Source organism: Arvicanthis niloticus, chromosome 18 (assembly GCF_011762505.2).
Source record: "Arvicanthis niloticus isolate mArvNil1 chromosome 18, mArvNil1.pat.X, whole genome shotgun sequence".
NCBI classification, from domain to species: domain Eukaryota; kingdom Metazoa; phylum Chordata; class Mammalia; order Rodentia; family Muridae; genus Arvicanthis; species Arvicanthis niloticus.
In genome coordinates, this window is record NC_047675.1 from 18,611,624 (window position 1) to 18,637,075 (window position 25,452).

General features: G+C 39.9%; 1 protein-coding gene across 1 annotated transcript in view; it reads right to left on the reverse strand.

Annotated features, from left to right (window-relative positions):
* Rpgrip1l (RPGRIP1 like) overlaps nt 1-25,452 on the reverse strand; it is a 96,864-nt gene that overhangs the window by 14,294 nt on the left and 57,118 nt on the right. Inside the window, exons 18-23 of the mRNA XM_034523082.2 lie at nt 22,755-22,945; nt 22,536-22,619; nt 22,174-22,269; nt 20,928-21,081; nt 18,177-18,247; nt 1,711-1,894 (exon numbers count right to left, since the gene is read on the reverse strand). Coding sequence (XP_034378973.1) covers nt 1,711-1,894; nt 18,177-18,247; nt 20,928-21,081; nt 22,174-22,269; nt 22,536-22,619; nt 22,755-22,945 — 780 coding nt within the window. The remainder of the gene's footprint in view (nt 1-1,710; nt 1,895-18,176; nt 18,248-20,927; nt 21,082-22,173; nt 22,270-22,535; nt 22,620-22,754; nt 22,946-25,452) is intronic.

A 25,452-nucleotide genomic window follows, 5' to 3' on the forward strand; every position in this document is an offset into this window, starting at 1 on the left:
AGAAAATACTTCTGGGCATGTTTCTTCTTCTATGCTTTCTCAGGCATCAACTGTTACAGAGCTTGAGCTGGAAAGGGATCTTAGGCATCACCTTCTCTTTTAAATAAGAAAAGAAGGAACCAGGGAATCAACATATCTGGACTAAGCTCACACACCAGTAAGCACTGTACACACAGAAAAGATTAGAGCAGATCTCAGGATTCTCAAGATTACTACCTCAAAAATGAGTGTATTTATAAAAAGGCCAGTGTTTTTTTTTTGTTTGTTTGTTTGCTTGCTTTTTGTTTTTTAAGTAGGTATGATCATCTGTAATTCTGCTCCTACAGTAGCAAGACTGTGTGTTTCTTAAAATGCAGTTTCTAAGACTGGAAAAAAAAAAAAACTTACTAGTCTGGCTTGCTGGCTCATGCTTTTAATCCCAGCACTATAGAGGCAGAGGCAGGTGGATCTCTGAGAATTCAAGGTCAGTCAGTCTGGCTTATATAGCCAGTTCCAGGACAGCCAGGACTATAGAGAGAGACCTTATCTCAAAACATCTTTTTCTTCCTCATCCTCTTCCTCTTCCTCCTCATCTTCATCTTCTTCCTCCTCTTCCTCCTCCTCCTCTTCTTCTTCCTCCTCTTCTTCTTTCTCCTCCTCCTCTTTAGTCCATGTGGTGTTTCTGAGTGAGAATGGCCCTTATATGCTCATATGTTTCAATACTTGGTCCCCAGTTGGTATAACTGTTGGTGAAGGATTAGGAGGTATGGTTTTGTTGGAGGGGGTATGTTTGGGAGTGACCTCTGAGACTTCAAAGGCCCATGCCATTCCAGTTAGTTCCTCCTCTGCCTCATGTTTGCTGTCACAGTATGTAATCTCTCAGCCATGCCTATTTGCTGCCACTGTCCCCACCATGATGGTCATGAACTAACCCTCTGAAGCTGTAAGCCCCTAATAAACTCCTTCTTCTGTAAGTTGCCTTCATCATGGTGTCTTTTCACAGCAACAGAAAGTAACTAAGAGTGTGCAGCGAGGATGAGATAATCTGCTTCATAAAAGCTAGGACCCATCTTCAGGACTTCACCTTAGCATGGAGAATGTGCTAAGATGGTGCAGCTCTTGCTGAAGAAAGCTTGATATGGCTTTTGTTTTCCTTCTGGTTCTACACTGTTGATTATGTAACAGAAAAACTCCTGAGCACTGCTTGGTCTAAACACTCTGAGGGTTTTTACTGAGTCTGTGTTGAACCAATAGACGAACAAGTCAACTGACAGCCCTACAAGGGAAGCTGCCTGCTGCAGTGGTGAGGACTTAGGCATCGCTCTATTAGTCAGAAAGACTTGTGTGATGGTAGTGACCAGAAGGGCAGCCCACCCTCAGGGCACTACATGATCTGAACACTGTAAGCAAGAAAACCCTCATTTAAAATGTCATGTTTTTCAATTAAAACTCAACAGTAGACTTAGGTGGCACTTCCTGTAGATACCATAATAGTAGAAGCAGACAGATATCATTTTCCCAGTGCCTGTGTTTTCTCTTAATTTTACAATGACTTCAAAGTAATTTTTGTAATTTTTATGCTCCAGTGCTGGCTTTATGAATTTAGTCTGACAAGACTTCTATGAATTCATGTGAGCATCAGAGATTTAAATTCTGTGCTGTTACCTTAGTTTCCTTCATAGATAGGAAAACCCCACATAAAAGTCTATATTGCAAATAAGCCATACATACCATTGGTATAGTTATAGTAGACCCACTGTCCACTCTTGGGTTTGGGCAGTGACATAGGAGTCTCCTCAGCAGGAAGACTGTAGAACCGGTACTCGATGAACAGTCGCTGAATAGTGTCCTCCCTGGTTATTTGAGAATCATTAAGGTTCAGAGCTATGATCTCAATCCGAATTTCTTCTGATGGCTGTTAAAAGAGTAAAATAAAAAAAAAAAAAACATCAAAAACAAATAATCAAGCAAAAAATATCATTTATTCTATTTATTCTATCTATATCTATTCTATTATTAGTTTAAAATAAACGGTCACAGCCAATGGATTTCTTTTCTGGAATGCAGTGTATGCTCCCATACATTCCCCATGATAGATTATTCACGACACACAGAGAGAATGAGATTCTAATGCCCCAGGGTTTGAAGTGAATGGTGTCATGGCGATTGTCTGCTGATTTACATTTGAGGCTATAAATACCTGACTGGAAGTCTATGAGGAGTGAAAATTATGAGGTCTTCATCTCCGATGGCTTCCAGAATGACAAGTATCAGTTGGCCTTGTTTCAAACTAGGTAATGAAGTACGTGTTTATCACGGCTTTATTTAATCTGCAGTACCTGGGAACGCTCAATTATGCCTGTTGAACACCTTAGCACTGCTATGCTAATACATAGTTACAGCAATCAATAGCAGCTGGAGCAGAAACTACAGCTCATTCTCACATTTCTGCCACAATTTCCTTCATTCAGTAAAGAACATTTCAAACAAAAGAAGCAAAATCTTACATCTAAGTTTTCATATTATTTCTTGCAATTTATTTTCCATTTCACATTTATAGAATGAAGAATTAAAATGACATTTTGTTTGCCTTTTCTCCTGGAATCCACAGACATTAACCAGAGGCCTTAACAAACATTCCCTGAGGAGTGACTTCAATTGACAATTGACTTCAATATTTGATCATACTTCAACATTTCCTGAAGTTAAATTTATTTCTCAAAATTCAAAATTTGCTTTTTATTGTTAAATTCTTCTCTACTATTGGAGCTCTGCTGTCAATCATATAAACTTTAAAGAATATTTAGAAAAAGATGAAAACAATACTTGTTTTGTGATCAGGTTGTAGGAATTCACTGTTCAGTGCATACCAGTATTTAAATCCACCATAGTGACTATGTAGACATTTCAGTGTGTAATTAAGCAAATTTAAAAAAAAATAAGTACCCTATGTAAGCATGTCTCCACAAAGAACCATTTCCATTGCTGTCAAACCCCTCAATATTTGATGAAGTAATTTTATCCACTTCTTTCAAAAGACATTTTCTTTTATTATGTATTCTAAGACACTTTAACTAAAAACTGAAATCTGAATATTTCAATAAGGTTATTTTATTATTCAGTAGATTCATGGAAATTTTACTAGGATGACAGAGAAAATTCCACACCATTCTGTCTCCACTAATACAGGTACAAGGCTGCAGCTGGCAATATTACTAGGATTAGCATAGTATGATGAAATATTTAAAGGAAAATTTTTTCTAAAACCTAATAAATCAAATGACTGCCAAATGTCATTAAAGTGATGGTCTTTGACTTGAATATGCTTTTCATATTCAAATTTGAAAAGAAAGAGATGAAAGCCTGGAAAGGTTACTCGGTTTCAACTAATAACCTCAAGCCCTCCCTGTTCACGTGCATAAAAAATGCAGTTGGAGCTATTGTCTACCCTCAGTTAAGAAAGAATCCTCTGTGGCCGGTGAAGACTACATGGGAAAGAAAATACGTTAAACGATATTATTTTTTCTTTAAAATGTACTGCAATTGCAAGAATTGCATACGCATGTTTTATAATGCTGGCATGCATAAAGCACGATGCAAAAGTAAACGGGAATATGGGCAGCTCAGAATAGTATGGCAGGGGTATGCCACCAAGCGCTTGTGCTCCTGCATAAAAGAAGGGAGGGAGCAGCTGTAAGGAGGGAGCACACACTTAATTCTAGCTTGTGAAGGTCAGAATTTAAAACTCTTTATCTATCACTCATGGAGTGAAGCCAAAAATAAATTTTAACATAGCTGAAGACCCTAATTTACTTAAGGTATTATTTTATTAACAATATATCAATCATATGATTCAGAAGCAGAAATTTTCATGATTTAAAGAACTAATTTGGGCTGTCGAGATAACATGGAACTCTCCAAAGATAACAACAAAAGGAAAATACACTAATTATCCAAAAAGGGGGGGGGGCATTTAAACATATTTGTCTGTTTTTCTTTCTGTTCCAGTTTTGTGATTTTGCTAACGTCTCTCACCCCAGCATTCTGATTTGCTGCCCCACACTGTGAGTGGAAGCCGTGGTGGGGACGCTCATTGGATGTGGCATGCATTAAACTCACTGGAGATCTAGAAAGGAGTGAATGTCAAGTCACCTATGCCCAGAAAGCAAGTTTTAAAAAAGGCATTTTTCAATGATTGTAACTGTCATTAATAGTACTAGCCAAATTATTTTGAACTCTTTATTTACTCTGCTACATTCAAGTCAAAAGTCCAGTTACTTCATGGAGCAGGATCTTGAGATGAAGAGGCCCAGCAGTCGTGTGACCATACAAGTCAGAAGTCAGTCTTCTCTCTCTTCCTCCATCCCATCTGTCCTCTGGCATTCCCTGCTTCAGCCGACAGTACTGCTTTTTGACTGTTGCTGCCCACGGCTAATAGGTCTGGAGTCTTGCTGTTTTATCTTCCCCCCTCCAACTCTCCTGTAGAGCTCACCGGTTCTGTTCATTTCAATTACGATTTCAATGTTTTGCTGGATTGTTGTAAGCATTTGATACCTCAGTCAGTGTGTAGCCACTGGTCCCTTTTCTCATTTAGTACCTGAGCAATGTCTTCAGATTCTTGTTGGGGTTAACTTTTAATATAACAGTTTTAGTTATTAAAAGATAGACACTTGACAGAATGAGGGAGAGGATTAGTATAACAGCTAACTTGTTAGCAATGGGAAACAGACTGTATCAACAAATTTAGTGACAGTGGCACCATTACTGTGCACACCCAGGTAGTGGGTCTTCTCTCATGACCATAAAAGACACATGTAAGACACGGGGCAGCCTGACCTCTAATCTTTTGCCTTTAGTCCCAACCATTCTCCTTTATAAGAGAATTCTCTCTAAAGCCAATCCAATCACCTTTTATTTTGCTTCAAGATATTTCTACTATCCTATACTTTAGCCATCCCTTCAAGCTATGGTGTGCTGAGTAATTTTTTTTCCATCTGTAGTTTATTCTGTTGGAAATGATCTTTTCCTTAGGACAGAATGTAGTCACTGTGGACCATCCACTCTGTGCCGACCTCTGAGCAGCTGCAGGCTGCTTTCTCCGACTGTGGTCACTGCTTCTTGAATCTGCTGCACAGTGTGGACTCCTCACCCAGTTTCTTCTCTCTGTAGACCTTGAGTTCCAGCAGGAAGGCCCAGAGCTGACGTGTCTGCTGTTTAACATCCTAGCCAGCACCTGGTTCACAGTAGGCTCACAGTAAACATTCAGTGGAAAACAGGAGAATGAATGTTCTCTATGTGGCCAGAATATCTTTTATATTGTCAGAACTATGTGAGGCAGCTGTTTCTAAGGCTGTCTCACTTGGAAAATATTTTTGTGTGGTACATTTTGGGAAACAAGTGATTTTTTTTTATTTGTTTTACAAGTGATTTTTAATTACTACAAAAACTCTTATTGCTCTAGGTTTTAATTGGGGAAGACTACCTGAAATCTGAATGTACTGAATCTGAGTGGCGGGATGGTATTACTTTAACTCTTTTGTGTGTTTAGAATCTGTCACAATAAAAAGAGACTTTAATTAAGAGAATTAGGAGTAATAATATCCTGATTGAGAAGACAGTGGATGAAGCTGTAAATGGTCCAGCACTTAGGAGCTAAGGCAGAAGAATCAACATGAGTTTGAGGCTAGCCCTGGGCACATAAAGACTGTCTCAAACACAGACATAGGCGCACGCGCGTGTGCACACACACACACACACACACACACACACACACACACGGGGTGGGGGCAGGTGACATATCTGCACAGCATCAGTATCCACCAGATAAAGGGCAGCAGCCAGGTGGTCCAGGCTTGGGCTGCCCCTGTGTTTCCTCTTTATCAGTGTGGACCTTTGGTACTAGGTAAGTTGATGCTTTCTCTTCCTGTCTTGTCACCAGCTGTCTATCAGTTTCCCTAGTCAGTGAGATGTCAACATCAGCATATACAAAGAACTTTTATATGTTGTGATTGAGGTGGACAGAAGTAATAGAAGCAACTCAAGTAAGAACTGCATAAGACTAATTTTTAGTTGTCAGTATAGATGGACACTACACATTCTGTGGCAGAACGATCTGGAAGTGTGATGACAGCTTGTATTACTCATAGAGAAAAATGAACCCGAGCTCCCATGCCTTGGCTCCATCCCACTGCTGCCCCTCCCTGATGCTCATTTACATCCAGCCACAGTTCTCCGCAGTACGCCTTACGTTGTTGTTAGCAGGCTGAAGATGTCCAAGATTGATCTCATAGCAGCCTACTTAACTCCTCATCTGACACAGCGGAGTTGGATTGATCCAAGGACCTTGCAGATGTTAGATGGGCACTCTGTCACTTGACTATTCTGTCTTTAAAAAGTAACCTAAGCTGACATCCCTACATAGTGTCATGGCTTTCTGTGAGGATCCCCCATGATAAAGTCTGTGCAATGTGTCTCAGTCAGTAAGATCTGCATCTAACGATAGTGGGTTACAGATGTGTTTAATTTTAGTCTGAGTTTCTATAACAAGATGGGGTTTAATTTCTCTGGACTTAATTTTTAAATTTACATTTATTTAGTGTGTGTGCAAATGCTGCAGTATGTGGCCAGAGGATACTTTGAGGGAATCATTCTCTTTTACCTTGTGGGTCCTGAGGATTGAATTCAGGCAGTCAGGCTTGGCAGTGGGGCCTTTACCCACTAAGCCATCTTGTTGGCCTCATATTTAATTTTTCAATTATAAAACAGGAAAATGCGAGAAAAGTACAGAAAACAATTTGGCTCTATAAATACCCTATCTAGTCTCACACAGATGCTATACTGTGCTATGTACAAGTTAACTCTTTTGCTGAAGAAATGAATATTAACACTAACATTAATAAGGGTGAATCCCCCAAATGTCAAATTCTTCTTTGTCTTTCCTGATCTAACTGCTGTTCCGAAGAGGGCTCTAATATCCCAAAGCATACAATCTTATTTTCTATGTGTGCATTTGTCCACAAATAAACAACCTTCTTTTCTATTCTTATGTTTTCCATAGATGGTAGTATACACTACTAGTCACTTCACAATTAGTTTTTTCATCCAATATTATGTTTTTGAGATTTACTTATCTTAGTCAAATCATTCTAACCCTTGTTCACTTATATTACATATATGATAATGGAGTCCCATTTTTAGATTTTTTTTTTTAGTGCTAGTTTTTGTCAGTTTGACACAAACCCAGACATATCTGTTGCTTCCATCAGACAGGCCTTGGGAAATTTTCTTGATTGCTAACTGACACAAGAGAGCCCAGCCCACCTGGACAGTGTTATCCCTAGACAGATGGGTCTGGGTTTTCTAGGAAAGGCTGCTAAGCATCACAAGGAAGCAGACCAGCAGGCAGCGTTCCTCTGTGAGGTCTGCGTCAAGCTCTTGGAGCCTTGGCTTCCCTTAATGATGAGCGGTCGTCTGTAAGCAAAATAAACCCCCTTCTCTCAAAGGTGCTTTTGGTCATGATATTTTTATCTTAGCAACAAGGAAGCAACTAATATCCTGAGTGTAAAAACCCCTACAAAGTCTGCTGGTAGGAGGCATAAAATGTGGGACTTGGTTCTTTGTACCAAAGCATCAGAAACAAAACAGAGATAGAAGGTGATGATCTGTGTGTGCCCCACTGAAGACTTTAACTGAGGTAGTAAGTTTAAAAGAGCTGATCCAAGCAATGGCCCCAGAGGTCTGTGTAAGGAGGCTGGCGTGCATACTGAGATGAGGAGTCTCTCCTTCCTTCCTTCAGGCTGGGCATAGGAAGAACCATCCCAAAGACTCAAAGAAACCCTCTTGACTTTATACCAGGCCCCAAGGCATCTGGGTAGCAAGAATAACATCTATTTTAGAGAGGCATGGTGGCACATGCTTCAAACCCAGCACTTGGAAGGCTGAGAGGAAGACTGAGCTCCAGGCCTGTCTGGGTTACCTAATTAGATGCTGCATCAATAAAACTAACACTAAGGATGTTGCTCAGTGTTAGAACACAGTACAAGGCTCTGGGTCCAACTCCCAGGATTGCACCCTCCTTCCTCCCAGTTTATCTCCATACAGGCTATGAAAAGTTTTGCTGTTTTGAAGATGGTAATTATTTGGGAGAAACGAGAAGACAGAGATATGCTATCTCTTCTGAACTCACTGTGCAAAGGGAATGTCTTTAACAAAGCAAAGACAAGCCAGTTTTCATTAGTGGATAACCTCACTTTTCTAACATGTTCTGTTAAAGGCATCACACTGAACACTGAAAACTTCAGAGATGAAATGTGCTAGGGGTGACTGAGAATACTTATTTTTACAATGTTGTTCTTCTGTCCCTCTACTCCACGAAAACTACTGTGTCTGTAATGGTCAGCAAATCAGAGAGGCTTGTTAGCAGATGTTCTAAGACATAGTTTATAGGATTGTCTGTGTCCTACAAGGATGGATGCCCAAGCATTACTTATCATCCACGTAGGTTACTATGGTAGGAAGTGAAGGAAAAGGAAAGGTTTCAAAAAGTCCCTCAGCTCCAGGTGACTTGCTGCTGTGGCACCTGTACCAGCCCTGAACAGTGTCACATGGTGGCACTCAGGCAGGGGTATTTGTTAGACTCACTGGGGTGCAGCACCTGCACCAGCCCTGAACAGTGTCACATGGTGGCACTCAGGCAGGGTATTTGTTAGACTCACTGGGGAGCTATAAACACTGTCCTGGCTGAACTTATGTGGGTATAGGTCAGGATCCTGGCACTAAAAAAATTTTTCCCAGATGACTTTCATGGTACCCAAGAGTGGAGAACACTGCTTTTCCTTAGATCTGTCCTAACTCTTTAGTACCCCAGAATTGGATACTACAACAGAAGTTTGAGGCCCATCTTACAACCTCTGATCCATCTGTCTTGGACTCAAGCATCTGCCCCTCTCAGATGATATGGATACTGCTGGTTTGAGGTTTACTCTTAAGAAACATTGTTTCCGGCCCCACACACTTGTTTTGTACCCACTGAACCTTCTTAAATACTTAGAGAGAAGCTTTCAGAATGAACATGTTAACCTGTTCCTTAGTCATATGACATTTTAGTACAGGATTAGTTAACAAAAAATTATTTCTTTTGCAGAGGCAATCTATGTCATGATTAGAAATAATCTAATATAAATTATAAACCATATAGTAGATTTTGTTTAATCTTTTAAAAGCAAAGTTCCTTGGGCATGAAATCTAGTAGAGTTTAGTAGAAAACCAAGAGTTAACTGATTTGTGCACTGAGTGGCTCCCAGAACCAGAGTAGGCTCTAAGAATGCCAGCCAGCCATGTGATCAGATAGCAGCTACCTGACGCAATCATCATCAAACTTTTTGGAGTTTTAAAATGTATTTGCTGGGCATCATCTCTGCAGCAGCTGGAAGGCAGCTTATTGTTCAGTGATGATGTTGCAGGTAGACTGAACATTAGTCCAAACGACAGGCTGCTTTTACAACTGCCATTAGCAGAAAAAGAATGTGCAGTGTCAAGGGACCCTGCACACAAAGCACACTCTCTCCCGGTCTGAGGTTTGCCATTCCTACCTGTGCACACATTTAATACACCTGCATTAGGGTTCTTTAGAGGAAAAGAACTTGTAGAAAGAATCTCCCTCTCTCCATTTAGAGAAAGGGGTTTATTAGAGCGGCTTACAGGCTCTGGTCCAGCTAGTCAACAATGGCTGTCTACCAACGGGAGGTCCAAGAATCAGTAGCTGTTCAGTCCATGCTGGATGTCTCAGCTGGTCTACAGTTTACACTGGAATCCTGCAGAAATCAGCTCTAATGCCAGGGAAGGAACAGACTTGACAGCAAGAGTGAGAGCAAGTAGAGAGAAAAAGAGAGCACGCTTTCTTCTTCCATGTCCTCTTTATAGACTGCCAGCAGAAGATATGACCCAGATTAAAAGAGGGTCTTCCTACTTCCAATCCCTCACAGGTGAAGTCAGCCGTTGGGTTTTAGTTGATTCCATATGTAGTCAACTGACAACTAAGAACAGCCACCACAGGTCCATGAGCAGATGGCCATATATTATGTTATGAAAAGCAGACACATTCTTTAAGTGATAAACTTGACAATGACGCTAAAGGATTAATGTTTCAACGACACGACAACTGCAAATTCTAAGTTTTGACATCTATTTTGAGGCCTTGAAACAAGGCTTTTAATCAATGTATTATACATCAATCTGATACTGTTAACTTATGATTATTCAAATTAATAAAATATTCATAGAGAAATGCCCAAAGTTTTACACTTCCAGACTTGTGCACCCCACCCCCACTAATTCCCATGCCTAGGAGCTCTTTAGCAAAAGCAGCAGTCATCAGGCTGATGGGAGCTGACAGGCCAGCAAGGCCCAATTACACTCGCACTCGGGGCCACTTTGATGTCCGGGAAACGAAGAGAGATAGGGGCCAATTGGTTAGCACATTATGTTAATGACTTGATTTAATCCCGCCACTAAACTTTATGTAGCCTGTTAAAAAAGATGCTAACACTAATTATACCACTTTGGAAAGGAAAGGAGGGGACAAGCATTTCATACTGACAAAGTGAAGCTCATAAATGTTGTAAATGAAATGAAACAAAATGAAGTAATCTATGATTAATTATAGATCACAGACATGAAGGAAAGAGAAGGAACCAAGGAATATGTCTAGAAAGTCCTGGGAAATCTGTTAGATTCTTTTTAAGGACCAACATTCTAAGAAATAACTATGAGCTGTTAGGATCTGTTAATATAAAAAATAAAAAACACCAAGTGATCTTAAGCTGCTCACACAGGGATACTGGAGAATTCAAACCCACAGTGGAACTGGCATAAGTCAGATGGATCTAAGACACGATTTCTAGTCCTAACAGTAACTTCATATAAGGAAGCAGTTTTAAAAGTCTGTAAAGAAGGGATAATAACTACAGGGTGTGACTGCGTAATAATCATAAGTCACTTTAGGTCTAAACTACTCTTTACATTGAGACTCCCTTCCAAAATGCATTTCAAGTACACAGATGCCTTAAGAATTGGAGCCTCAATAGCTCCGTGGTTTTCTTTGTTGCTCCTGCAGAAGGGAGCTCACAACTGTAACTCCAGCTGATCTAAGACACCTCCTAAAGCAGTCTCATAACACCTTGTCCACCCTGTTCTCTTCACACTAATCAGATGCTTCATTAGTCATTGCTCCAGAATTGGCACATTGGTCTAGGCCGCCCTTACCTGATCTTAATTCCCTAAGCCAGGCATGCTGTGTACTCTTGGAATCCCAGCTCTTGGGAGACTGAGATAGCTGCTCTACAAAGACTCTTACACACACACACACACACACCAGAGAGAGAGAGAGAACCTTAAAAGCACTTATAGATAACCTAAACATATCTCCTTACACACTTACTTAATCATCTCTAATTGCTCATCATACCCATATAATAAATGCTATGTAAACAGTTGTATTTTCTAAGGAATAATGACAAGGAAGACATAATTCAAAAACCATTTTTGAGTGAGGCTGGTGGAATCTTAGCTATGGAAGTTGGCAGGTGGTGAGTTTAAGTTCAGGGACTGTTTCAAAGCTGTCTAATTCCAGTAGATACTATGGAAAGGAAAACCACAGATGTGCTTAGCACATTAAGTCATCAGTAGCACATCTGCTGCAGTCTGGATATGCCATGTCCCCCCAAAGGCCCACATGTGACTTGCTGGTCACCAGCTTGGCACTATTGGACAAATGAGTGTCAAAGGAGGAAGTTGAGCTTTGAGATCCTGTGACAGAGGCATCATCCCTTCCTCTCATCCCTGGCCATCCTGTGCTCCTGCTGTGGTGTGCCTTCTGACACAAACCAGAAACAACAAGGCCAAAGGCTGTAGACTAAATTCCTGAAATGGTAGCCCAGACAAACTCTTTATAAGCTGGTTATCACAGTGTTTTTATAAGCATTGACAATTTGACTGACATCCCCCTTATTACCCGCCCCCCCCCCCCCCCATCTCTCAGCTACAAAGGCTGTGCATCACTGTCTTGAGATTTCTACTCCATGTGGCTCCTAAAGACATCCGGTGCACTAAGAAACCATAGATACTTCAAACCTTAAAATTGAGCAGAGTGCTGTAGCTCACGGGAGACTGTGGCAAGATTACCATGAGTTCAGGTCCAGCCTGATTACATAGTAAGTTCCAAGATAGTGAGGGCTATGTGTTAAGACCTTGTCTCCACAACAGCAGCAACAGCAGCAACAGCAGCAACAAGAAGAACAACTATTTCTACCACTACTACTAAAACTACTACTACTACTGTGACTACTACTGCTGTGACTACTACTGTGACGACTACTACTGTGACTACTACTGTGACTACTACTGTGACGACTACTACTGTGACTACTACTGTGACGACTACTGCGACTACTACTGTGACTACTACTACTGTGACTACTATTGTAACTACTACTGTGACTACTACTGTGACTACTACTGTGACTACTACTGTGACCACTACTGCTGTGACTACTACTGTGACGACTACTACTGGTGACATAATACTTCAACCAAAGTTAATGTCATCAATAATCCAGCAAAATGCTTTCCCCTGTGACATGGTATGCTGGGAAAAAACAAAACAAAACAATGCCTAACTAACCAACCAACCAACCAACCAAACAAACAAAAAACACAAACCCAACTTCATTTCTGTAGTATTTCCACATGATAGTGGTCTTTTGTTCCTGGTAAGATAACTAGGTGCTGGTCTCCCAAAAGACCAGGTTTGATTAAAGAGTTTGACTTTCAGTCATACTTCATTATGTCTAGGAATGTCAGGAGGCTGAGGGTCAACCTATCATTGGCTAATGACTTAATTCATCACAGCTATATAACAAGAGATTCCATACAATGCTCCATGCTGTAAGAATGCAGCTCTCCGAGACAGCAGAGGAGATATGGAGTCCTCTAGCATGGTGGGCTCAGAGCACGGAAGAACATAGGTCTCCTTAAACACTGTCCTAAGTGTCTTCACCTACATTCGATACTTACAGTAAACACAAATAAATGTTGCTCTGTGTTCTGTGAGCCACTCCAGTGAGTTAATTGAACCCAACAGGGTTGTTGGGATCCTATTTTATTGTCAAAAGCACAGGTTAAACACTTGGGTTGAGCTAAGTATCTAGAATGAGGGTTCAGTCCTGTGAGAGACTGTTCCCTTAAATTGTAGCTTCTGATACAGTTTTCTGATATGGTCTTCTGATATAGATTTGTCAGAACTGAAGCAAATTAGAGTTCATTGATATGATGTTTCTTGTACTTGGTGTATGGGGAAACCCCCACAAACATCTGATTATAGATGAGAGTGCAGTAAGAGGAACAGAGTTTGTTTTATCTCAGGTACTCAGAATCATATAACAATATTTTCTTGTTACTGTGAAGTTCTTCGAGGGGAAAGGCCAGGTTTTCATTTTTGGTTTCCAGTTCTGAAATGGTTCCTAGAAGTTCTATAGACAAAAAGATGTATTTATATATTATAAACAAACATGTATGTTAACACACACATGTTAACACACACATGCAAGAGATTAAAGGGCAAAACAAATGCAGCAAAATGCCAACAATATGCAGACCTGGATAAAGGACATACAATTGCCTTTGATTTTTGTACTCAAGACAGTTATAAAAAGGTTCCATTTTCACATTAAATGATTTGCTAAGGTAGCATTCAGAAAAAAAGACACAATTAATAGGAAGTCTGCACATTAGTGTCTTAGTCCATTTTTACAAATGTTACAGATGGGGTCATTTATAACTGCTGAAACCATTTGCACAGTTCCAAAGGGTTAGGAGCTCAAGGTCAAGGTCTGCTGTCTACTCTGTGTCTGATGATGCCTTGATGCTGTGTCCTGCAGAGGGGGACACTGTGTTCTCCTGTGGCAGGGAGTGGAAGTTCTCCCTTTCATTCTGCCATTTTAGATGCGTGCTAATCTTATTCATAATCTTAGAGTCCTCAGGACTCAGTTCTTAACACTGCTGCCCTGGGGATTAAGCTTCAATACTTCCCCATAAACTATATTTGGGACAGCAAATTGAAACTGCACTGGCCAATTATGTTGGAGAGCTGCTTGTTGTGGGTCTTGAACATTGTAGCATGTTTAGTTTAAGCCCTGACCTCTGCCCAGGAAATGCCAGGAGCAGTTCCTCTTAATGACAATCAGCCATGTTTTCAAACACTTCCTAATGTGCCCCTTTGATGGTCTAGGATTGTAAAAAGTAGAAAACCTTTTTTCTCTGCATTCAAGGTTAATTAAAGATGATGGATACTGTTTTGAAAGTAAGATTGACTGCCACACTACCCCTGTTGTCTACTTTAGGTCAGCATCCAAAGTATCTGTTGTTCCACCGCACTGTAAACAAGGCCTTCTCAAAAAAGTGGCTGTCCTGTGGTGCGTTCTCAAATTCCTTTCTGCACTCCATGTGCATAGCAATTTCTTGTTGTCTTTGAGGTGGCACAGCTACAGCAGGACCTTCTTTATTGTCTGATGCAGGGTGATAATAACGTCCAGGGGTTAGATGTGACTAATCTGGGCTCTTACCTTGGGATGGGCATTTTCATGTGACAGACAGTCTTTGACCAACAAGAAAATGAAGCAGATAAAGTCAGCTAAAGGACCGAAAGGGAAGGAGACGGGAAGGTGCCAGCTCACAATATACATGTCCTTTAGGATTTCTAAATTTCTAATCTTAGAACACTTCAAATTGATCCTTCCTTTCAACATCCTTAACTAGGGAAATGGCTGCAGGCAGTTTCTTTCTTTTAAGATCACAGTTTACTCATTTGAAGAATGAGAAAGTAGGTTAGAAAGTAGCTAAAGAAGTGTTGACTGACTCAGTTATGGGTATGGCCTCTTGGTATTATTTACAATCTAACTGATGAATTATTAACACTAGTTGGCTGAACATGAGCACATCTTCTAGATCAGTATAGAGATTCCCTAAGAGCAGGAGCCATGTACGGTGTTTAATACCACAGTAGGCAGTGAATCCCTGGATTACAGCATGAGGAATGAGTGCTGTTTATAAACTGACAAGATAAATATATTCTTGCATTACTGTCCTCATAGATCCAGTACTGATTCAATATCTCATTTCTTATATTCTTGTATTCAAAGACTAAATCATTTATGCAACAAAAAAATCAGGCTGAAGTAGGCACTGTCTTACAGAATAAACTATTGAGACAAAACAGAAAAATCAAGCATTTAGACATGACAAATGGAAGGTTCTTAGTGAAATGCTGTGATGGTTAATTTGATTTGCCAACTTGATTAAGCCATAGGGACTCAGACATTTAGTCAATTCATAATGGTTGTGAAATAATTCATGGCTTGACAACTGAGTATCTGTGAGGTATTCCTGGATAGCTTAAAATCTGGATAGACTCAATAAAGCAAATTCATCTCCTAATGTGGATGGGCTCTGTTCAATAAGTTGAAGGGATACTGACACCAAAGGCTGAAGAGCTCCTTGTTGGGTATGGTGATGCACATCTTTAATCCCAGCACTTGGAAGGCAGAGCCAATCAAACCTGAGTTCAAGGCCAGCCTGGTCTCTAAAGTGAGTTCAGGATAGTGTTAGCCACCCAGTGAGTCTCTGTCTCAAAAATCACACACACACACACACACACACACACACACACACACACACACACACACACGCTTGAGCTCCTTGTGCTAGCATGCCATCAGAATGGACAGGCCTTCAAACTGGACCTGAAGCAGATTAGATTCTCGGTTCTTGAGCCTGCTGGCTTTCAGGTAACAATGTGTGCCAGTGGATTTCCTGGTTGTCAAGTCTTTGACTTAGTCTGGCAATACATAATTCATTCTGAATCACTAGCTTGCTGACTGAAGACCTCCATTACAGTAGCCCAAGTCTTTTAGTAAATCTTTTTATCTATCATCTGTCTGTCCATCCATCTGTCAGTTCTGCTTGACTATAAAACCAAACTTCATACAGAAAGCTTATTTCTTTACTGATATTATTATCAGTTCTAATGGGAGGCTGAGAATTTCCATTCACTGGTTTGATAAAATTATTTAACAATTTAGTATTTGATTAAGAAAATATTAAATTTAATTTAACTGAGCACTATAATTAAAACTGCTCAGATAAGCATATATAAAATTCCTTCTTTGATTTATCAATTTTGAGCAATGAAAATTCCACATACTAGGTTACCACAGGTTAGACAATATTAATATAAGTGGTAATTATATACTAATTACAGTAATGCAACTTTAGAAAGATGAGACTTTTTTTTCTTTATCAAACACATACTAGGTATCTAGGGCTGAGTAATCATGAGGACCTGGGTTCAGGTCCCCAGTAGCCATGTATAACATTGACTGCAGCAGCAAGTCCCTGTGACCCCACTGGGGAGGCAGACACAGGTAGACAGATTTTTGATGTCACTGGGCAAATAGTCTAGTCTATCAGTGAGCTCTAGGCTCAGAGAGACCATGCTTAAAAAATAAGGTGGAGAGTGATGAAGACACCCAATGTCAGCCTTTGATCTCTACATGCATACATATGTGCATACATATACACAAACACATACATATATATAAAAAGTCTATCTTTGTTTCACGGAGGCAACAAACACATACACATATATAAAAAGTCTATCTTTGTTTCACGGAGGCACTGTAACAAACATGTTATGGTCATGAATTTGTTTTACAGAGATACCAAGCTTAGAATATGTGAAATAGGAGTTAAAATAAAGTATTGGATTTTTCCAATAAAGCAGGAATTCTAAGAATAAAATCCCCAGGGGTGTCAATCTAGATGAGGAGAGAACGCTAAGCCTTTTCATGTGACTTCCCCTCCCTGGGTCCCTCCACCCCTGCTTTCCTTACTTTTGCTCTAGTGACAGGGATCAGGGCCTCAAATGCCAGGCAAGTGTTTGACCACTGAACCATACCCATGGATCTTGTCTCTTTTCTGAAAAATACTCATTACTTATTTATTTCTTATTTGTGTATGGATGTGAGTGTCTATGTGCCATGGCATGTGTGTGGTCAGGACAACTTGTAGGAGTCTGTTTTTTCCTTCCACCATGTGTGATCCAGGATCTATCACCCCCTAGACCATCTGACCGCCTTGTTTCTTTCTTGAAGGTAGGCAGGCTTGACCTTGCACTTCTCCTGCCCCATTCTTCTGAGTGTTAAGAATTTAGGCCTGCTTGGTGCTATTTACATTGACTTTATAAAACCTTTCTCTTCTCTTCATGATAAAAATGCTTTTATATGCAAGAAATTTTACATTTATATTTTGAAATATAATTTTCATTTCATTGTTTCAGTATATATTCTATATTTCAGCAATGTGATACAAAACAAAAATTCTTGGACATGTTTAATTATTTTCTGAATAATTAAATTTTTGTCAGCAGTGAAATAACTAACGGTTTATCAATAGATATATTTAGATTTGAACACTCCATGACGCTGTGCAGATGAGCTACTACAGTTTCAATGCAGTCTCAGAGTTGCAGTCTCTGAGATGCAGATCTACTTTAATGCATCTTTATGTAGAGAAACTGGAAGGGAAGTCAGATGGTTAAAACCAAGAAGTGGATCATGCTATCAGTGTCGGGTATTCTTGAAAGAAATGGTGCATACATGCCGCCGTCCATTCCATAATACAAGTAAAGATGGGGCTGGGGATGTGTTTCAGTAGGTTACTGTTTGCTGTGTAAGCATGGGAACCTGAGTTTGGTTCCTGATAATCCCACAAAAAAGCACAAGCTGACACAGCGGTGTGATTCTCTAATCCCAGTACTAGGGAGATGGAGACAGGAAGGTCTTTGGGGCATGCTTGACAGTCTGGCCAAATTGGCAGGTTTACAAAGAGACCTCTCAAAAAAATAAGATATAGAGTTCCTGAGGAAGACCCCTAAGGTTGATCTCTGGCCTCTACACATATGCACAAATGTGTGCCTTCATATAAACATGTCCACATACACATATAAACACACAGAGAAATTGTATCAGTACAGCTGTCTTGCAGTAGACACATTTTTGCCTTAAATTTCCATTTATGAAGACGGGTATGTGAGAATGAAAGTCAGCCTTAGTTTAGAACACTACATCTGGCGTCAAGCTACTCACCTGTTTGGTATTTGTGGAGACAGAACTTGGAATGATACAGTCATCACTGTCTGAAGCTGTTCTGTCTTCATCTGTCAGAAAACATGAGGCAACATTTACCCAGGGTAGCCAATCTATGTATTGTACATGAGTACAGTACAAATAAACAACCCGACGACCAGTTCTATTACTTTTAGCTGCCAAGGACAATTGCATGTATGTTTTAGGAAAGGAAAACATGACCTGAAAAACTCCTATGTTTAATTTTAGTAAACAAAAAGAAATAAAAAAGTTATCGTTATATTATGAAACTAATGAAAACCAATGAAGTATAAGGTAAAAGACGTTGCTTTTTTTCTCTTAAAATTTTATTTAGTTGTCTATTCTCTTTCTTCTCTCTCCCTCCCCCATTTCTCTCTCTCCCTCCCCATTCTCTCTCTCCTCTCTCTCTCTCTCTCCTCTCTCTCTCTCTCTCTCTCTCTCTCTCTCTCTCTCTCTCTCTCGTGTGTGTGTGTGTGTGTGTGTGTGTGTGTGTGTGTGTGTGTGTGTGTGTTTCATGGACCACTACAAGTGTGGAGGTCTGAGGATAACTTTTGGGAGTCAGTCCTCTCTTGGCATTATGTGAGTTTGGGGAATCAAACTCAGGTCTCAGGGTTGGTGGCAAGCACCTGTTCCTACTGGGCCGTCTCTCTAGTCCCTCCTTTTTCTCTTTATATCTGGGCTTTATTATACTTAGTAATTTCTCCAATTGTTTTATAAAAACTCTCAATGTTCCGTTTACTGTATTTTTAAACTAGAAGCAGTTTTATAAATTTCCATATATGCTGGTAGGAAACATTCAAGCGTTATTTTATTCACAGGCAGAGAACACAATCAAGAGCTAGTAGTGTAGCTAATGCATACACAAGAAAGGTAGACTACTCTTTCATTAAAAAACAGGAACTATTTCCATGGAAAAAGTATGAAAAGAAGGAAGGTGTAGAGAATGAATGAAAGCAAGGTATAATGACTGACATATAGACATGGAAATGTAATGAGAAAATCCATTACTCTGTATAGTAGCCTAAAAAATTAGTAAAAGTCTGAACATGGTTAACTACTGTTGAAAACAGTATCAATTTATCAATGAGATTGTGAACAACACCAACGAAAAGTTGAATGTCCTAATGTTCACTTTTTCCTTCCTTCATTAGTCACTGTGTGTTTGAAGGATCTATCTATGCCAAGGTATAATATCACCACTCATGCCATGCATATATCTTACAGGGCAGAATATGAAAGCAGGACTATGCCATAGCACTGGTGTGCTTCTATAACAAAACTGCACTGTGATAAGGTCTTTCTATACCATCCACAAGTCTTCCTGGTTTTCACCTCAACAGGAAGCTGATGAAACTGTGTCACTAGGCCATCTGCAGCTGTAGCTACACAGTGAGAGACAGCCCTTTTCTATGCATGCAATTGAGCATGAGACATAAGATATGTATCCAAGGCTAGATTCAACTAGTTCCTGGGGTCCTGGGGTCCTACAGTAGGGTCATCAATTATAGAAAGAACATCTTTCTTCCATTTCCTCCCTACATATTCTTTTAAGTTGCCATATGAATTTCCATCAACTTCGTAGTGAAGTCAGAGGCACTGGGTACCTGCTGGTGTCTGGGTAAGTGATGCACAAAGACAGCAGGGGTGGTAAGTGGAGACGGATGCTCAGCCCCAGCTCTGATATAGCACCTGAGCTTCCACAGTAGCCAAGCCCATATCTGCTATCACATAGCAGATATTTTCCAATGGCTTACACAAAATACTGTATAAAAAATCAATACTGCCTTTACTTTAAAAATTAAAAAAATATAGTTCTATTAAGGTAAAAACACATATACCATAAACCATATACATATTTAAGCTACAAAATTTAGTATTTGACATTTGATTCTGTGGCACTATCTTCCCAATTAAAATAGCATATATGGGTCGGCAAGATGGCTTAGTAGGTAAAGGTGCCTGTCACCAAGACTCATGACATGAATGAATTTGATACCTGACACCTACATGGAAAGAGAGAACCTACCTGTAAAAGCAGTTATTTGACCTCCAAATGTGTGTGTAGCATGCATACAGGTACATACACATGCAAAATAAATACACATTTTAAAAAATGCAGTGGACCTAAGCAGCAGTCCTGTTTCCTCTGGAATCTTTCTCCTCTGCCCCCACCAAGGCTTTCCAGACTACTTACCTACTTCTTGTCCTCACAGAGTTAGTTCACTTTTATATAAACAAAATGAGACAGCATATTGTCTTTTTAAGTTGCAATTCTTTTTTTTTAGTTTTTTGTTTTTGGGAGGTTGTTTGTTTGTTTGTCTGTTTTTGTTTTTTTGAGACAGGGTTTCTCTGTGTAGCCCTGGCTGTCCTGGAACTCACTCTGTAGACCAGGCTGGCCTCAAACTCAGAAATCTGCCTGCCTCTGCCTCCCAAGTGCTGGGATTAAAGGCGTGCGCCACCACTGCCTGGCCTTAAGTTGCAATTCTTGATTTTAATTTCAAAAAGTCCAAGCTAAAGAATAATCCAGCTGATAATACTGAACCTAAAGGCAATGTACAATGTCTAGAACATAAATTGTGGACAGGTTCAGCAACGACACTTGTATTCTATGCAGGAGCCCCGAGTTGACCTAAGAAGAGGGAGACAACAGCCTGAAGAGCTCTCACCTACTTCTGTCACGGAGAAAGCAAAGTGGGGTCAGGTAAACAACAGTCTTAACAGAAAAGTCACCTTCTGGCTCCAATTCTTCAGTTATTTCTGTTTCATCTTCAGAGGACGCCACACTTTGTGATGCAAGCTGGCCCTCAGATAGGAAAGAGATGTCGTCTTCTTTTCCTTGTTGCATTTTCCCCATGTTTTCTTCTACCTTAGCCACACCACTTTCCTGAAACATGCAGAAGCAAAGCATTTTGCTGTATTTGTGATGGCTTGGGTCATGTCTTAGAGCGTTCTTGCTGAAGCATTTGAATAATGTGCATTTGAGACTTGGTTACATAGGCACACAGCTCGGCATAGTGTCTTATGCTGATAATCCCAACACTCAGGAGGCAGAAGAATCCAACAATGTGAGGCCAGTGTGGGTTGCATAAGAAGTGAGTTCTGAGCCTCTCTGAGCTACAAGTGAGTTTCTGTCTCTAAACCACCACCACCATGACCACCACCACCACCATGACCACCACCACTACCACCACCACCACCATGACCACCACCACTACCACCACCACCACCACCACTACCACCATAAGCAGCAGCACCACCATCATCATCACCACCATCACTACCACCATCACCACCACCACCACCACCACCATTACCACCACCACCATCACCACTACCACCTCTTCTTCTTCCTCCTCCTCCTCTTCCTCCTCCTCCACTCCTTCTCATCCTCTTCCTCCTTTACCTCCACTTCCATTACCACTTCTACCTCTACAGCCATCATCACTACTTAACAAAACTCACAGAGATAAGCTACACAGCTATTGAAGACTCCCTAGAAAACAGTCACTTAGATTGTATACACAGATGAAAACACACAGGTTAATAAAAATCTAAATATACACCAAGAATGAAGGATTTGATTCAGTCTGGTGTGGTGGGGCATGTCTGTAATACATCACACAGAGGCAGAAGCTGGAGGATATGAATCCAAAGTCATCCATAGATAACTGAGTTTGAGACCAGCCTGGCATACATAAAATTTGTCTCAATAAAATTAAACAAAACAATAAAAGATGTATTAATCTCAATATGACTCTTACATTGGTTTTAGTTTATAAACATATGTATTTCCTAATAATATATGAACAACTGTATCTACTGAATTTATCAATTAAACAAATCTTTCTATCATAAAAAAGTCATATTCAAATGTAGGGAAAATGCTATGATTTCCTGAATCATGACTAACACACAAGACAAAGCCTTTTAAGTCCCAAAATAAACCTTTCAAAATAATTTTAATACAAAGGCATACCTTAGAAGGATATGCAACAGCCAGCATACTATTTTCTGGTTTTGGTTCCACTTCTGGAGAGTTGTCCTTTATATCTTTAGGGGGAGGAGAAGTCTCCTTGAATTAATGGGAAAAATCATGTATGTTATTTTGTATTCATTGCAAGAGTAGTTTTAGCAAGATACATGTTTGACTGTGTAAGATCAAGAAACTCAGAGGGGAGCTGGAAAGAGATATAGGGTCATGGAAAGGCCTATTAAACACCACAACCTTGTACCATAGTAAAGATGTGCTATGCTTATGTCAAAGGTACAGTATAGTCTATACTCTCCTGTACTTGATACAGGAAAGGGAAATCGGTATTCAGGGTATTTATTACTTACAGGACTCGGGTGTGACATGGTATCCACAAAAGAGACCTTTTTGTCTACAAATGTTAAACGCTGTCTTGGTTTAGGTTTTGGTGCCTAAAATAAAACAGTATATCAGACTATAATCCTTACATTTTAGAGGAGATTTCAGCTAGTTTTGGGTGCAATTATTTGGCTATTAAATTTATATTCAAAATATTTTAAATGAAATCAAAAGTCACTGCTACTCACTACAACTGATGTAACTTCTGAGGATGTTGGAGGTAGTCTCTGAACAGCCTCTGGCTCTTCTCTGCAAATGAACTTTCCAAGGTCTTCAGTAGTTATTGATCCACTTGGTGGAAGGTAGGTGAATTTCCATTTCAATATAACTTGGATAGTTCCTGCAGCATGCTTTTCCTTATCCATTAACTCAAATATTCCTGCAAATTATAAAAATCATTTTCTCAAAGCCAGAGGGAAGCTTTGTTATTTTATGAATGACAATGGAGCCCTGGGAGCCCAAAGGCCAGGGAAGCAGGTGCCAATCCCTCATCTTATCCTCAGATCTGAAGTAGAACATCTACTGAGGTCCCCCTTCCTTTCTGACGCTATTTCCAAAAAAGCACAAGGTCCTCCTCCTCCATCCTTCCTTCCTCTGACTCATCCTATGATCCTAGCCTCCAGCACCAGCAAACATTCTCTGGAATTGTCTGACTCACAGGCCAGGGAAAGAAGTAGGCTAACTTCAAATCTTCACCTCTCTTTCTTCTCCTTCAAATCCAATCCTCCTTTTACACCCCCAGCTCTGTTGCAGGCTACCTGTTGCTGTCTTGCTCTTTCCCTGCTCCCACCAATAGTAGAACACACAGATCTTCCCCTCCAAATTTTTTTTCCCCCATGCATTGTTTTATTCTATCCCCTAGCTGCAGCAAGTACTCTCTGGGAACCCACAGGCTGTACCTAGGAAAGCAGGTAGCTGATCTTCACCCATCCCTTCTCTCCTCCCAACCCAATCCCCTTGTCTCACCTCTAGCTCTGGAGTAGACTCCCTGTTGTAGTCTCTTCTCACTCTCTGTCCTCATTCCCAGGAGACCAAGAAGATTCTAGTAGAATACCCTCTTTTCCCCTGTACTGTAGACCCCCTAAGCCCTCACTCCTAGTCCATCCCCATTTCCAAGTACCAGGTCCCAGTACCTAGAAACTTTTAACCTAAAACTAGTCTCACCATGGCCACACCTATCAGAATCCAAGAAGAATCTCCTACCAGTCACCACACTCTCCTAAGAACCACAGAGGGCAACAAAAATCAAGGAACAAAACACCCACCCAACAAAGACAAGACCATATATGAGTACCTAGAATTCCAGTCTTTCCAAACCCAGATGCCTAGATGCCAACATAAAAACAAAATCGATAACAACCTGGGCAAAATGTTTTCATTAGAGCCCAGCAATGCTACCATAGTAGGCACTGGGTATTGCAACATAGTTGAAGCACAAGACAAGGACCTTAAACTAGCCTTTATGGATATGATAGAGGTCCATAAAGAGGAGATGAATGAAATCTCTTAATGAAATCTATGAAAACACAAACAGCTGAAGGAAATGGATAAAATAGTTCAAGACCTGAAAGTCAAATAAAATCAATAAGGAAAATCCAAGCTGAGGAAAATCAGAAAATAAAAAATTTAGAAACTTGAGCAAGAACCTCAAAAGCAAGCCTCATCAGAAAATATTTTCAACAAAATCATAGAAGAAAATTTCCCTAACCTAAAGGAGGCGATGCTTATTAAAGTAAAAGAAGCACACAGAATACCAAATAGACTAGACCAAAAAAAAAAAAAAAAATTCAACTCAGCACATAATAATCAAAACCCTAAATGTATAGAACAAATAAAGAATATTAAAAGCTACAAGTGAAAGAAACCTAGGAATATACAAAGGAAGACCTATTAGAATTATACCTGACTTCCCAATGGAGACTCTATAAACCAAAAGGGCCCAAACAGATGTACCAAAGAATCGAAGAGACCACAATGCCTTCTCAAATTACTATACCCAGCAAAACTTTCAATCATCATAGATGGGGAAAAAAATGGAGACATTCTATGATAAAGCAAAATTTAAGCAGTATCTTCTTAAAAGTCTATAGGTTTCTCTAATTAACCTAAGAGGTTAACTATACGAAAGAAAACACAGGAAATAAACACAGACTAAAAAAATCAAAAGAATGGAAACACACACACACACACACACACACACACACACTACTACCACTATCACCACGACCATCAGCAGCAACAACAAATTAACAGGAATCAGCAGTCACTGGTTATTGGTATCTTTCAACATCAATAGTCCAAATTCCCCAATAAAAAGTCAAGAGACTAACAAAATGGATGCAAAAACAGGATCCACCTTTCTGTTACACCAAGAAACACATCTTAACATTCAGGCTAGACATAACTTCAGGATAAAGGGTTAGAAAAAGATATTCTAAGCAAGTAGACCTGAGAAAAAAGCTGTTGAAGCCCCTTTAAATATCTTATAAGATAGACTTCAAACCAAAATTAACCAGAAGAGATAGGGAAGGATACTGCAAACTAATCAAAGGGAAAAAAACTCACCAAGAGGCCACTGTGATTCTTAACATCTATGCAGCAAGCACAAGGACACCCAAGTTCATAAGAGAAACACTACTTCAGGGTAAGTCACACACTGAACCTAACACACTGATAGTGGGAGACTTAAAGACCCTGCTCCCAGCAATAGACAGATCATCCAGACAAAAACTAAACAGAAATGTTGGCGCTGTTATAAACTAAATGGTATTAACAGATATTTATAGAATATTTCACCTAAAAACAAAAGAATATATCCTTTTGACAGCACTATTGGCACTTTCTCCAAAACTGACCACATACTTGGACACAAAGCAAGTCTCAACA